This window comes from Mauremys reevesii, linkage group 2, assembly GCF_016161935.1.
Source record: "Mauremys reevesii isolate NIE-2019 linkage group 2, ASM1616193v1, whole genome shotgun sequence".
In the NCBI taxonomy this organism is placed as follows: domain Eukaryota; kingdom Metazoa; phylum Chordata; order Testudines; family Geoemydidae; genus Mauremys; species Mauremys reevesii.
The window spans coordinates 229,102,227-229,118,696 of record NC_052624.1 but is presented as its reverse complement, the minus strand read 5'-3'; the positions used below and the strand labels follow the sequence as shown (position 1 = coordinate 229,118,696).

Genomic DNA, 16,470 nt, shown 5'->3' with positions numbered 1-16,470 from the left:
CCAGTAGACTCTAACTCTGTCTAGCTGTGACAGAGCGATTCTGGCGGGACCCAACGGAGAGTGCCAAATCAGGACCAATTGCTCCAAGAGGGCAGTTACAGCCCTAGGCTGGGGTTTTTCCACCTCTAAGGCAAACCAAACCAGCCAGACAAAAAGGACTTTGGTCTCACCCCACTGGCTAACCACAAGTCACACAAGCAATTTCCTTAGACACTCCAGTCTCCCAGTATCACCACCAGTGCACTCGTCCTGGGGATGAATGGCTATGAAAACCACCCCCCACAATAAAAGGAAAAGGTTCTCTCGACCCCAAAGGACCAAGCCCCAGACCGAGGTCAATATACACATCAGATCTTACCCACAAATCACGCCGTTGCCAATCCTTTAGAATCTAAAATCTAAAGGTTTATTTCCAAAGGGAAAAAGGTAGAGATGAGAGGTAGAATTGGTTAAATGGAATCAATTACATACAGTAATGGCAAAGTTCTTAGTTCAGGCTTGCAGCAGTGATGGAGTAAACTGCAGGTTCAATTTAAGTCTCTGGAATACATCCCCCGCTGGGATGGGTCAGTCAGTCCCTTGAGTAGAGCTTCAGTTTGTAGCAAAGTCCCTCCAGAGGTCAGAAGTAGGATTGAAGACAAGATGGAGATGATGTATCAGCCTTATATAGGCTTTTCCAGGTGTAAGAATCCCTTTGTCCTCACTGTGGAAAATTACAGCAAAAAATGGAGTCTGCAGTCACAAGGACAAGTCTCTGCATACTTCGCTGAGTCACAAGGCGTGTCTGCCTTCTCTCCATGGGTCAATTGTGTAGCTGATGGTCCTTAATGGGCCATCAAGCCAGCTATGCAGGGCTAACATCAGCCTGTCTGGGACATTTCCCAGAGGCAGAGCATAATACAAAATACAGACAGTACAGAGCCAATACTTATACTTAAACTACAAAATGATACACAGACCTACAGACAGCATAATCATAACCAGCAACCCATAACCTGGTCTTAGACACCTTATTTGACCCCCTTTACTTAAGATTTGGGGCCACTACAGGACCTTGGTTGCAACCCATGTTCTATATGGTCCCCGTTTATATCAATAACGTCACACTAGCCTTAAAGGGACAGGGCAGAGCCTACATGAGACCAGCGGGCCAGTGTGGCTCCCCTCCTTCCTTCAGAGGGTTGAGCCCCGGACACACCCCGTTACAGATCCCTTCTGGCCTTGGAATCTGCATTATTCTGATTTCGCCACTTCCTGGGGGGTCGGACACATGGAGTGGGTCTGATCTTCCTGGGGGAAAGCAAGAATTACCCTGATGCCCAGCATGCAGGCAGAGCTGGGGCTGTGGACTAAAAGGCGATCACATGGAGTCACATTGCAGCTTCCTCTGCTTTCCCGACACCTGTGGAATGCAACAAGCACTGAGCTCCAGGTTCCCTTTCAACACAAAGGGGAGGGGGCAACTCCAACCTCTCCACATACAGCTGCTGATCACAGCAATCACATATGTCAATTAAGTTTCACATCTCTAGCAAAGGGGTGATCAGAGGTGCAGAGTCATACCAGAGAGGAATTTCTGCGAGTCCAATGGATGTGAAATCAGCTGCACACTAACACTGATGGCTCCCGTCCCCAAAGGGTCCCCACCAGTCTGTGCTGGTATCCGGAGGAGAGAGCGGGGGAGGGGGGGGGCAGAAAAGAGCAGGATGGGCAGGGGCACCTTTGGAGCCTGGGCCTGGTGCCAGGGTGAGCCTGGTTCTGAGCTGAGACAGTAAAACTCTTTAAGGCATCCAGGTTGGGTTAGTAGAAGTTTACTTGTTTATATTATTTGGAATCTCTCTCAAGCTCTGAGTGTACAGGAAGTTCCTTTGGGATAGCCATGAGATAGACACTGACTGTGTCTGACATTCTTTCTGAAGAACATATCACACTAAACTTCTCTGTGTTTGACCTTTGACAGACTAGCTGATAACCGCTCCCTTGAAATCCATTAAGAGTTTGGAAAAATCTACAAGCCTGGTTGTGGGGCTGAACAGCCTGACTTTTCTGCAGGAGACATCTCTCACCCACTAGTGCCTCATCATGTCATGGCAACTCCATGTGGAAAACCATCAGAGTTTCAAATTCACTTTGTAAGGTTTTCCCAGTTAGAATGAGGTCTGAACCAAGATGATTGGTGTGGCAATCCCTGGCAGTGGACAAAAGGAACGAAAAAAGATAAAAGGTAGGAAAAAGACAGGTTAGATATAGCAGCAGGACAGAAGAGAGAAATTAATGAAAAAAAGACAGATAAATTGGAAATGAACGATAAAGAACATGAAAAGCAAGAAAACAGAGGGGAGAGAGGAATAGGAAAGACCAGTGAAAAGCAAACAGAAGAATTGAGAAAAATAGAGAACAACAATGAAGGAGAAAAACATGTGGAAAAGGAGAAAGAGGTAGGAAACAGACAGATGTTGTACCTTGCATTCCAAGGAACCAGAAAAAGGTACAAGGTGCAAGTTAAAGTAGGACTTGACCTACTTTAACTTCTACCATCTTATGCCTGCTAATAGTTGCTTTTCCTTACTACAGTTCTCTCTCTCCTTGCTTCTTTAGACTCAAAAGATGAAATCTTGGATTTCACCCAGAGCTTTTACAGTCAAACTTAGTTAGTCTCAAAAGTTTTCAGCATGTGTGTAACTTATCCTTACTAGCCTGACAGGCATTGTCTATGTGTATCCTGCTGCTGCACACTAAAAGTTTTTTTTTTATTGCATGTTTCAAAGTGGGGTAGATCAAAGCACAATAGGGGACTTTTAGTGCATGGCAGCAGGATGCCCAGCTTGCCACCCACTAACTGTTTGTATAGACAAGCCCTAAGCAGACAATCTGAAAAAACACGTCTGCCATTTAGACTAAAGGCATGGTTGCAAACTTCACTGGGAAATATTTATATGCCAGCAATTGCGTTAGATAAATGCAACTTGAATGAGGGGATGTTGCATGAAAGTTTTGTGAGGCCTTTAAGAAGCCAACTGCAGAGGTTGAACAGGCTTAACACTGACACTTAGCATATCAGGGCCACCCTGTAAAGCAGGTCCGAGATAATGGGGACAGCTAAATAAATATCGGCTTATATAAACTGGAAGTACTTTCTACTTTATAAGTTATAGGTTAACTAGGTTACATAGGACTATAATATTACTAGGATTAATATTTTATGACTCAAATATAATAGATATGCAATAATGAAGATGAAAAAACTTGTGAAAGCAGGGCTCTTTGTAATTAATATGTAAACTAAGAACTGTGTATTTTCCTGGGAGGAAAAAATAAAAATTAAAAACAAATCACGATAAACTATAAAAGGGGACATCATAAATCCCTCTAATGTTCATCTCACAAGGAATTTTTTTTAATCGCTTCCAAGTCCAAACAAAACAACTTCAGCATTTAAACACAACAGGGTAGATTTTCAAAGGCGCAGTTGCCCTTTGTGCTTTGAAAATCTCCCCCAATGTAAATGTCATGGATGATTTAGTCAATATGCCCTCACTAAGCAACACGGGAGACTAACTGGTCCAGGGACAAGCTATGTTTTAAAAAGATAAAAGGAACAGGTCCTTTAGAAAACTACACCCTGGATCATACAGCATTGTCCTATGCTTAAAAGGATATGGGCATAATATTATGTAGAGCTTTTAAAAACACTGTTGTTGACTGTTTTAGGAGTGGATTCACAAAAATGTAAGCATGTGAGAAACTCTGCCTGCAAATAGTCCCATGGGTCTGTAGTTAGGGACAGTAGTTACTGAGACACTTAATCCTTTCAGGATCAGGCCAGGTCAGTTCTCCATTGCCAAGAATTAAAGTTTTGAAAAGTGTTTTTTAATAAGAGCCAAGATGCTGCTGGTACTCTTTCCAATTTTTTTCTGTTTTTTCTTTTTAAGAAAAAACGTACACAATACTGTATTGCTTTTTTACACAGAAAATAAGGGGGAAAAGCTCATTTTGAGCTTGCCAACCCTGACAATGATACTTTACAGTTTTCTGATGACTTGATTAGTATTTAAAGGAAGAACAAGTCCGCCTAGTTACAAGTTAAGGCCCTAATTGTACAATTGGATCTACATGGGCAGGACCTCAACGTATGCAGAGCCCCATTGACTTCAGTGGAGCTCTTTGTGGGTGCAGATCCGCTCGTATTAGGGTTGCCAACTTTCTAATTGCACAAAGCCGAACACCCCTGCCCTGCCTTTCCCGAAGGCTCCGCTCCTGCCCCACCTCTTCCCACAGCCCTGCCCCTTCCCCAAGGCCCTGTCCACACTCACTCCGTCTCCCCTCCACCACTGCTCGCATTCCCCTACCCTCACTCACTTTCACTAGGGTGGGGCAGGGGGTTGGGGTGCAGGAGGGGGCTCCAGACTGGGGCCTAGGGATTCGGAGTGCAGGACAGGGCTCAGGGCTGGGACAGGCAGTTGGGGTGCAAGCTCTGCGGTGGGGCCAGGGATGAGTGGTTTGGAGTGCAGGAGGGGACTCAGTGCTGGGGCAGGGGGTTGAGGTGCAGGAGGGGGTGCTGGGTGCAGGCTCCAGGAGGGAGTTTGGGTCCAGGAGGGTGCTCAGGGCTGGGTATGGGAGGGGGTGAGGGCTCCAGCTGGGGGTGTGGGCTCTGGGATGAGTCCAGGGATGACGGGGTTGGAGTGCAGGAGGTGGCTCAGGGCTGAGGCAAGGGGTTAGGGTGCAGGAGAGGGTGCAGGCTCAGGACTGGGGAAGGAGATTGGGGTGCAAACTCTGGTAGGGAGTTAGGGTGAAGGAGTGGGTTCCGAACTGGGGTAGGGGTGCAGGCTCTGGCCTGGCAGCGCTTACCTTAGGCAGCTCCCAGTCAGTGGGACATGGAGGCTAAGTCAGGCTCCCTGCCTGCCCTAGGTCAGCGCAGCTCCCAGAAGTGGCTGCCATGTCTGGCCCCTAGGTGGAGGGGCAAGATAGCTCTGCATGCTGCCTGCACCCGCAGGCACAACCCCTGCAGCTCCCATTAGCCTCAGTTCCTGGCCAACAGGAGCTGTGGAGCCGGCACTGGGGAGCGGGGGCAGCATGCAGAGCTTCCCTGATTGCCCCTCCATCTAGGAGCCACAGGGACATTCTGGCTGCTTCCAGGAGCTGTGCGGAGCCTGGACAGGCAGGGAGCCTGCATTAGCCCCGCTGCGCCGCCAATGGGACTTTTAATGGCCCAGTCAGCAGTGCTGACTGGAGCCACCAGGGTCCCTTTTCGACCATGTGTTCTGGTCTAAAACTGGATGCCTGGCAACCCTAGCTCATGTGGATCAAATTGCAGCCTCCAGGCCTCTCCACATCCTAAGCAGCCATTGTGGCAGACAAAGTGGGAAAAAAATATTGCAAATCAATGCTTCAAAAATATAAAACAGATTTTTTTTTAAACTTAAATTGGATTTTTTAAAATTTAAATTAAATATAGATTTTTCTAAAAATAAACCTATGTCATAATTCCAAATGTAATTTTAACCTATGTTAAGGTCTAAACTAATTATAAATCAATTCAAATTGTTTAAATTAAATTAAAAAAATTAAGAACATATTTGCTGCCAAATTTTAAAGAAAGTCAAACCACTGAACTGCTGGAAGTCACTGGCTAAGCACTCGGATCGAGAGTCTGAAGTATTAAGCCAATTTGACAGCAGTAGCCTATTCTGCAGGTTCAGACAGAATATTTTTGTAATTTTAGTTTATTCAACAAGTTCAGTTCAATAACTCATTCATTTAAAGTTAAGAACCCAATTGGGAGTTGAAAAGTTTAAAAGTCAGAAAAGTTTGTTTTGCCTCTTCCAATCTATGAATAAAAACTAAGTCTGAGAAGATAAGATCTACTAGTTCTAAAGTATTAAAGGACATGGTGACCAGAACAAATCATCTCAATTCACTAACTATAGAGAATATCTTCCTTTGTTTAATAAAATCGGTTAGTTTAAATGTAAAACACGTTTTGAGAAATCTTTTTGTATGTATCCAGCATATCTAAGGACATTTAATAAAATAAATAAAAGGCTGTTTTTGTTCATTTACACTGAATTTGAATTTCCATCCAAGTACAGCTTGCCACTAACCACAAGTAAAAAATTAATCTAGTACGTAAGAACTGCATCAGTCACCATTTTCTAACATAACCAATAAGTGTAAATATTAAGTATCTGAATAAATGTAAATTAAGCTATGTAGGTATAGTGTATCCTCTTCATTGGCAAAAAGAAACACCAAATTTAGTGTAAAGGCTATATTTAGTGCAAATGAACACATTTTAATGGTTAGCAACCAATGAGAATCCCCTTTTATTTAGGAAAAACAAGTAAAAAAATAAAATTGAAAATATGATTTAAATCAAGGTTTGCTGCTTGCCGATTGAAATCGTGATTAAAAATCAGTGATTTAAATTCCTTTGATTTAAACCAAACCATCTTGCAATAGTGCCTAAAGACCCAACTAAAATCAGACTCCATTGTGGTAGGAGCTGTAGAAACACAGTGAGGGACAGAAGAGCATGCAGTCTAAGTAGACATAAGAACATAAGAAAGGCCGTACCGGGTCAGACCAAAGGTCCATCTAGCTCAGTATCTGTCTACCGACAGTGGCCAATGCCAGGTGCCCCTGAGGGAGTGAACCTAACAGGCAATGATCAAATGATCTCTCTCCTGCCATCCATCTCCATCCTCTGACGAACAGAGGCTAGGGACACCATTCTTACCCATCCTGGCTAATAGCCATTTATGGACTTAGCCACCATGAATTTATCCAGTCCCCTTTTAAACATTGTTATAGTCCTAGCCTTCACAACCTCCTCAGGTAAGGAGTTCCACAAGTTGACTGTGCGCTGCGTGAAGAAGAACTTCCTTTTATTTGTTTTAAACCTGCTGCCTATTAATTTCATTTGGTGACCCCTAGTTCTTGTATTATGTGAATAAGTAAATAACTTTTCCTTATCCACTTTCTCAACATCACTCATGATTTTATATACCTCTATCATGTCCCCCCTTAGTCTTCTCTTTTCCAAACTGAAGAGTCCTAGCCTCTTTAATCTTTCCTCATATGGGACCTTCTCTAAACCCCTAATCATTTTAGTTGCTTTTTTCTGAACCTTTTCTAGTGCTAGAATATCTTTTTAGAGGTGAGTAGACCACATCTGTACACAGTATTCGAGATGCGGGCGTACCATGGATTTATATAAGGGCAATAATATATTCTCAGTCTTATTCTCTATCCCCTTTTAATGATTCCTAACATCCTGTTTGCTTTTTGACCGCCTCTGCACACTGCGTGGACATCTTCAGAGAACTATCCACGATAACTCCAAGATCTTTTTCCTGACTCGTTGTAGCTAAATTAGCCCCCATCATGTTGTATGTATAGTTGGGGTTATTTTTTCCAATGTGCATTACTTTACATTTATCCACATTAAATTTCATTTGCCATTTTGTTGCCCAATCACTTAGTTTTGTGAGATCTTGTTGAAGTTCTTCACAATCTGCTTTGGTCTTAACTATCTTGAGTAGTTTAGTATCATCTGCAAACTTTGCCACCTCACTGTTTACCCCTTTCTCCAGATCATTTATGAATAAATTGAATAGGATTGGTCCTAGGACTGACCCTTGGGGAACACCACTAGTTACCCCTCTCCATTCTGAGAATTTACCATTAATTCCTACCCTTTGTTCCCTGTCCTTTAACCAGTTCTCAATCCATGAATGACCTTTCCTTTTATCCCATGACAGCTTAATTTACGTAAGAGCCTTTGGTGAGGGACCTTGTCAAAGGCTTTCTGGAAATCTAAGTACACTATGTCCACCGGATCCCCCTTGTCCACATGTTTGTTGACCCCTTCAAAGAACTCTAATAGATTAGTAAGACACGATTTCCCTTTACAGAAACCATGTTGACTATTGCTCAAGAGTTTGTTTTTCTATGTGTCTGACAATTTTATTCTTTACTATTGTTTCAACTAATTTGCCCGGTACCGACGTTAGACTTACCGGTCTGTAATTGCCAGGATCACCCCAGAGCCCTTTTTAAATATTGGCGTTACATTAGCTAACTTCCAGTCATTGGGTACCGAAGCCGATTTAAAGGACAGGTTACAAACCTTAGTTAATAGTTCCGCAACTTCACATTTGAGTTCTTTCAGAACTCTTGGGTGAATGCCATCTGGTCCCGGTGACTTGTTAATGTTGAGTTTATCAATTAATTCCAGAACCTCCTCTACTGACACTTCAATCTGTGACAGTTCCTCAGATTTGTCACCTACAAAAGCCAGCTCAGGTTTGGGAATCTCCCTAACATCCTCAGCCGTGAAGACTGAGGCAAAGAATCCATTTAGTTTCTCCGCAATGACTTTATCATCTTTAAGCGCTCCTTTTGTATTTTCATCGTCAAGGGGCCCCACTGGTTGTTTAGCAGGCTTCCTGCTTCTGATGTACTTAAAAAACATTTTGTTATTACCTTTGGAGTTTTTGGCTAGCCGTTCTTCAAACTCCTCTTTGGCTTTTCTTATTACACTCTTGCACTTAAGTTGGCAGCGTTTGTGCTCCTTTCTATTTGCCTCACTAGGATTTGACTTCCACTTTTTAAAGGAAGTCTTTTATCTTTCACTGCTTCTTTTACATGGTGGTTAAGCCACGGTGGCTCTTTTTAGTTCTTTTACAGTTTTTCTTAATTTGGGGTATACATTGAAGTTGGGCCTCTATTATGGTGTCTTTAAAAGCGCCACGCAACTTGCAGGGATTTCACTTTAGTCAATGTACCTTTTAACTTTTGTCTAACTAACCCCCTCATTTTTGTATAGTTCCCCCTTTTGAAATTAAAGGCCACAGTGTTGGGCAGTTGGGATGTTCTTCCCACCACAGGGATGTTGAATGCTATTGTATTATGGTCACTATTTCCAAGCGGTCCTGCTATAGTTACCTCTTGGACCAGCTCCTGCACTCCACTCAGGATTAAATCTAGAGTCGCCTCCCTTGTGGGTTCCTCGTACCAGCTGCTCCATGAAGCAGTCATTTAAAGTATCGAGAAATTTTATCTCTGCATTTCGTCCTGAAGTGAAATGTTCCCAGTCAATATGGGGATAATTGAAATCCCCCACTATTATTGGGTTCTTAATTTTGATAGCCTCTCTAATTTCCCTTAGCATTTCATCATCACTATTACTGTCCTGGTCAGGTGGTCGATAATAGATCCCTAATGTTATATTTTTACTAGAGCATGAAATTTCTATCCATAGAGACTCTATGGAACCTGTGGATTCGCTTAAAATTTTTACTTCATTTGAATCTACACTTTCTTTAACATATAGTGCCACTCCTCCCCCTGCATGGCCTGTTCTGTCCTTCCGATATATTTTGTACCCCGGAATGATTGTGTCCCATTGATTGCTCTCAGTCCACCAGGTTTCTGTGATGCCTATTATATCAATATCCTCCTTTATCACAAGGCACTCTAGTTCACCCATCTTATTATTTAGACTTCTGGCATTTGTGTACAAGCACTTTAAAAACTTGTCCCTGTTTATTAGCCTGCCTTTTTCTGATGTGCCAGATTCTTTTTTATGTGACTGTTCATCATCTGATCCGGCCCTTACATTATATTTCTCATTCCTCTGCTCCTGACTATAACCTGGAGATTCTCTATCATCAGACTCTCCCCTAAGAGAAGTGTGTGTCCGATCCACATGCTTCCCTGCAGCAGTCGGCTTTCCCCCATCACCTAGTTTAAAAACTGCTCTACAACCTTTTTAATGTTTAGCGCCAGCAGTCTGGTTCCACTTTGGTTTAGGTGGAGCCCATCTCTCCTGTATAGGCTCCTCCCATCCCAGAAGTTTCCCCAGTTCCTAATGAACGTGAACCCCTCCTCTCTACACCATCGTCTCATCCACGCATTGAGACTCTGAAGCTCTGCCTGCCTACCTGGCCCTGCGCGTGGAACTGGGAGCATTTCTGAAAATGCCACCATAGAGGTCCTGGATTTCAGTCTCTTCCCTAGCAGCCTAAATTTGGCTTCCAGGACATCTCTCCTACCCTTCCCTATGTCATTGGTACCTACATGTACCACGACCACCGGCTCCTCCCCAGCACTACACATAAGTCTATCTAGATGCCTCGAGAGATCCGCAACCTTCGCACCAAGACAGACAAGTGGTTTGGAAAGGAAATAGAAGCACAGAGAAATAGAGCAGCTCAAACCACACAGCAAGACATCAGTGGCAGAGCCAGGAATAGAAGTCAGGTCTCCTGATTCTCTATCCAGTAGACTCCATTTGCTCCTCCCTCCCCTCCACCACCTTGGTCTCCTTTTTAATTCCCTATACTTTTCTTCAGTATTCCTCCAAACTCATTTTAAGTTCCTCCTTATTTTGGCTAACTCCTTCCTTCTAAACTTTTTCCTGTTATTGGGAATCAGAAGAAAAATGTTTTCTCGAGTTTCTTACTTGTTTTTGGTTCTCTTCCTCTCCTGGTTTTCCCTTTTCTTTCAGTATTTTTACTTCACAGCATAGAAAAAATAATCTCTGTAAAAAGTGATAATTTTGTTTCTTTGTTACCATGTTTCCTTTTCTTTGTGTCTCTTCTCTTTCCTCCGTACTGGTAAGTCTCCTCTTGCTCACTTTCTGTGTCTTATTCCCCAAATCTCTTTCCAATCTGTTCTCTTCTACATACTAGGCTGAACTGTACCTTACAGGCACTACTATAAATTGGGTACATTGTCCAAGCCATTGTAGCAGGATGGCTGGGGTTTTGTACTGACCATCCTGTTGACAGGGGCTGGAACCCTGGTAGGAGACCAATTGATTCCCACTGTGGCAAGGATGGCTTATTAACTCTACTGTGGAGATAAGGAAGGTGTGAGTAGCCTTCTCAGGAGAGGAATCTAAAACTGAAATTTTAGCAAAGGGTAACACACTCAAACATTTTCCACTTCAGTTATTACACCTGTGACATTCAAGTAAAATATTCCATCCCCCTGAAAACATTGAGGCAACATATGATTGTTACAATATAAAGATTTCCCAAACAACTGCAACTTTACTGACCCCCATGTACACCATGTGTTGCTATTGTTGAAGTTGAATACCATAAGAACTGGTGTTCAGATCTGGCGTTCAGATCTGGCCACTACTAATACAGTACAATAGGGAGAATAATGGGCAGAAATGGAGACAACAGGTACAGGATAATATAGGACAGAAAGGAGGATAGTTACACTGTCATACACAAACCATCAGTAATTGGCACCTTTGTCAGGACAAACCGTACCGACCAACAGTTTCAACCACCAGACTAACATGCAAGGGAACTACTGGTCATTAAAAAAATATTGTTTGGCATTTCAGACGTCAACTTGTTATGCCAGTACGATTGTGTCTCGAGTTCAAAATCCTGTTTTCTACAGAGTACTGCTCATTTACCTACACAGGTGGACACATCTCTGTTTATTCTCTTCCATCCCTGGCTTTCTTCACTTCAGTTCACTGTTTCTCTATCCATTCCGCCTGGCACCCTTCCATTCACACACTATTAATCAGCAATACGTAAGCACTTCCTTAAAGCTTCTGCCTTGAACCATGTATAGTGGTAGTTTGACAGTAATAGTCATGACCTGCTGACCAAATATAACCTTTACTAAGCTCCATCTAACTTCACCCTGTACTGACTGGGCACCATGGAGTTTGTACACATTACAAAGGACAATTGTCCATGCCAATTTGTGACTAATTATCAGGAATGGAAACAGCTCCATGTCTAGTTGGCAGTGGAGTGCCCCAAGGCTCGGTCCTGGGGCCAGTTTTGTTCAATATCTTCATTAATGATCTGGAGGATGGCGTGCATTGCACCCTCAGCAAGTTTGCAGATCACACTCAACTGGGAGGAGAGGTAGATACCCTGGAGGGTAGGGATAGAATACACAGTGACCTAGACAAATTAGAGGATTGGGCCAAAAGAAATCTAATGATTTTCAACGAGGACAAATGCAGAGTCCTGCACTTAGGATGGAAGAATCTCATGCACTTGTACAGACTAGGGACCGAATGGCTAGGCAGCAGTTTTGCAGAAAAGGACCTAGGGGTTACAGTGGACAAGAAGCTGAATATGAGTCGACAGTGTGCCCTTGTTGCCAAGAAGGCTAATGGCATTTTGGGCTGTATAAGTAGGGGCATTCCCAACAGATCAAGGGACATGATCATTCCCCTCTATTTGGCACTGGTGAGGCCTCATCTGTAGTACTGTGTCCAGTTTTGGGCCCCACACTACAAGAAGGATGTGGCAGAATTGGAAAGAGTCCAGCAGAGGGCAACAAAAATGATTAGGGGTCTGGAGCACATGACTTATGAGGAGAGGCTGAGGGAACTGGGATTGTTTAGTCTGCAGAAGAGAAGAATGAGGGGGGATTTGATAGCTGCTTTCAACTACCTGAAAGGGGGTTCCAAAGAGATGGATCTAGACTGTTCTCAGTGGTAGCAGATGACAGAACAAGGAGTATGGTCTCAAGTTGCAGTGGGAGAGGTTTATTTTGGATATTAGGAAAAAACTTTTTCACTAGGAGGGGGGGGGTGAAGCACTGGAATGGGTTACCTAGGGAGGTGATGGAATCTCCTTCCATAGAGGTTTTTAAGGTCAGGCTTGATGAAGCCTTGGCTGGGATGATTTAGTTGGGAATTGGTCCTGCTTTGAGCAGGGGGTTGTACTAGATGACCTCCTGAGGTCCCTTCCAACCCTGATATTCTATGAAATGGGATAAAGAACCCAAAAAGAATATGAAGAGGATTTTACCCACCTTTTACTGAAACCCAAGTATCTGTTTCATTTTATGCCATGACAAAACCTGTAGGTATGACAAACTATACAATATTATTCAATTTAACTGATTGTGTGTACATTGTGCTCCCAATATACTATATCTTTCTATATAACAACAAGTGTAGTTACATTATTAGCTTGATCCTGTGGTCTTTGAGCAAGACAAATTCCCACTGACTTCAAAGGTGCTTTCCTTGACTAAGGATGTCAGGATCAAACCAGGAAAAATTAGTAAAGTCCAGTGAAGAGCAACAAAATTGATAAAACATCTAGAAAACATGACTTATGAGAGAAGATTGAAAAAAAATGAGGTTTGTTTAGTCTGGAGAAGAAAAGACTGAGGGGGATATAACAACAGTTTTTGAGTACATAAAAGGTTGTTTTTTCTCCCCCTTCCTTGTAACAATTCTTGTTAACCTCTGAGGATAGGACAAAAAGAAATGGGCTTAAATTGCAGCAAGGGTGGCTTAGGTTGGACATTAGGAAAAACTTCCTGTCAGAGTGGTTGAGTATTGTAATAAATTGCCTAGGAAGGTTTTTTAATCTCTGTCATTGGAGATTTTTAAGAGCAGGCTAAACAAACACCTGTCAGGGGTGGTCTAGATAATACTTAGTCCTGCCTTGAGTGCAGGGGACTGGACTAAACCTCCCAAGATCCCTTCAAGTCCTATGATTCTATAAAATTCACATCACCTGCAAAAAACAGGAGCAGCCAGGCTTTATCTGGCTGAAGTGCCAGGAGCCTCTTTGGGTAAAAAGGCACACACTTATTTTATGGACTAGAAAACACATTGATATCAGGTAGGGTGTTTTGGTTTTGTATTTTAGTGTACAAAAGGCAGGTCTATTAGTGAAAACTCAAAAGAGGAGACAAATTAGTCATTTTTTCATGATAGTTGCCAAACAACCATGTTTATAAAAATCTAACATTTCATTAACATCAAAAAGGGGAAAGTTTGGTTTTGATAAAAATATCTAGAAATACCTAAATTGGTCCATTCCTTAGTATCTACTTTGAATTTTAGGGTTTGAAGATGCCTCTAACATGGAGAGACAGAATTCACCAAACTATTTTTTCCAGGTAAGTAACACTAACAGGTGACTCAGATGCAATAAGATTGATAAAGGATAAGGAAAATAATGAAAAACAGACATGTATGTCTCACAATAGTACTATATATGATCATTCGAACAGTTAGGTTTTGTAGATCTTGTTCATATTAAAGCAAAATACTGCATGTAGCCTGTGGTCAAGTGTTTTATTGCAAATACCCATGTAAAATACATCATTTCTCAGGGCGCTGGAACAATTTGTATAGGGAGGATGCTGAGAGCCATTGAACCAAACTGTAAACCCTGTATATGATGGAAACCACTTCAAGCCAGGGGGTGGGGCAACACCTATGTTATTCCTTAAGGACTTTCAACAGGCATATGCAAATTTGGTAAATATTGTGTTCCCAGCCCAGTGCAGTGATTTTCCTGTAAATACACATTTATTTCTCGCTATGTTGAATTTCTTTCTAACCCATCAGGAGTTGTTCCATTCTCCTGCCCTCCCTAGGTCTTCTACGTTTCGCCCTGAAGCACCGGGGCGCCCAGGGGAGTATTCCCATGTGGCGGCTCTGTGTGTGTGTGTCAGCACAGGTCGCGCTGGCCGCTGCCCAGCGAGCCCTTCCCAGCGCTCCCATGGAAATGACAGGGACGCTTCTCAGGCCGGGCGGGGCAAAGTCACTCGCTCTCCCCTCGCCCTAGCAACGCACAGGACGCTTCCCCGCTCCGTTCACACACAGACCGGGGCGGGCGGCTGCCCACGCCCCAAGGGCTGCGGAACCCGGGGGGCTTCCCCCGGCTGTGGCCAAGCTGGGGGCGTGCGCTCTGCGTGCGGGGAATCCCTGCGCGCGAGGGGGCGGCGTCCCCTGCGTGTCCGGGAGAGCAGGGCCAGGCGGGTGAGGGTGCAGGTGCGGGGGGTGGGGGGCGCAAGGCGCGCGCCTGCAGCCCGTGGAATCGCGTGACGTTTCACGGGTGGGTCACACACGAGCTCGCACCTGCTGTGCCCCGGCAGCCCAACCCCTCCCCCCGCCCAGGTAGCCGGGGCTGCCTTCGCGCCCCCCTCCCCGCCTCACCTCGAACAGGGGCCCGATCCTGTTCTTCTCCAGGTAGGCTTGGATCCTGGTTTGCCGATGCGCCGCCATCAGGAGCCGAGCTGCCGAGGCGGGGGCCCGGCTCACCCTCCCGCAGGCGCGGGGCTCTCAGGCGGCGGGAGCGGGAAGGGCCCCGCGCGGGGAGACGAAAGCCCAAGTCCCAGGGACGGAGTCAACTCCGGTAATGGGGGCGCGCCGGGCGGGGCGGAGCGGGGCTGCCCTGAGGCAGCGGCTGAGGCGAGGGACTGGCCGGAGCCGGGCACAAGGAGAAGGGAGCGGCGCCGGCGTGTGTCTGGGTTCGCTCCTTGGTTACCGGAGCAGCCGCTCCGCTTCCCCGGCCACCGCGCTCGCCTCGCCCAGCTGCCTCCCTAGCGACAGCGCAGCCCGCGGGGCCGCTGCTGCTCCCCCAGCGCCGCTGGCTGCGCGGGGGCGGGCCGGCTCTTCGGCTGCCGCTCGCACATACGGGACCAAAGCCCGCAGCCTCCCGCTCCGCGCCGGGCTCCCCCGCTGCCAGCGCCTGGCTGCTAGCGCGACACACGGTAACTCGCTTCCCCGCTGACTGAAGTTTCCTGGTGAGCTGAGGGAAACTGACTCTGCTCAGCAGCCACGATTAATATCCAGGCGAGGTGGGGGCTGTACAAACAATCCTCACACCCCTCATTTGCATATTGATTGAAAAGGAACAGATCAAACTTCTGCTAGGGGGAGAGAGGCTAGTAAATGATTTGTTTGGCACATGCGCCCTGGGGGGGTGGGGGAAGAGATGCTGGGTGTATCCAATTCTTCCCCTTCCTTCCTCGTTTTATTCTGCCTCAAATTATTTTCTTTGTAATGATGAAGTTCCCAGCTGTCTATGTGCTGAGGGCACTGTTCATGGTAATAAAACAATTTAAAATACATATAGATCTTCCCTGCTACCAGTTACCTGAATCCCAGTAACCAAGGGCACTCATCCAAATCCCATTAATGTCAACATAAAATTCACCTGGTTTTAGAGGAAGCTGGATTAGGGTCGAAACCAAGAAAACAGTACTTATTCTTTCTGAACCTCTTCACCTGATCTGGAAGCAGAATCATAACCATCCTTCTTCCCTTCAAAAAATAACATTTTAACAAAACACAGTTTTCAAGATTAAGGATTCCATGCTTTTATTCATCAGCAGGAATTAGTTCTGTTGTCAGAATTCACCATCTAATTTTGAACTATTTTAACAACAAATGTTCCCTTTTTATTTTAAATTCTCCTACAAGAAAAAACAAAGAGCTATGAAGTGTGTGCCCAGTTATGCTGAACATTCAGCATATCTGCTGAATCAGGCTTTCTAGTCCATTGCACCACCAGAGCAGGAAAGACTCAAATATCCAACAAATTCAAGAGCAAAAGATGCTCCCAATTCAAATTTTCTTTGAGAGGAAGGTGAATTTTGAATAATGAGTTCTGGTCCCACATTTATTGACTACTATTTATATTGCTGTTCACTTCAAAGACTTGTCCC

At 44.6% G+C, this 16,470-nt stretch overlaps 1 protein-coding gene across 7 annotated transcripts in view; it reads right to left on the bottom strand.

Annotated features, from left to right (window-relative positions):
• The window catches only part of C2H8orf34 (chromosome 2 C8orf34 homolog), a 292,844-nt gene extending 277,204 nt beyond the window's left edge, over positions 1-15,640 (bottom strand). For all 7 annotated transcript variants that reach the window (XM_039522706.1, XM_039522711.1, XM_039522710.1 and 4 more), the window contains exon 1: positions 14,957-15,640. In XM_039522706.1, the coding sequence (XP_039378640.1) occupies positions 14,957-15,025 (69 nt within the window). In that variant the 5' untranslated portion in view covers positions 15,026-15,640. The remainder of the gene's footprint in view (positions 1-14,956) is intronic.
• Positions 15,641-16,470: the final 830 nt, after the last annotated feature.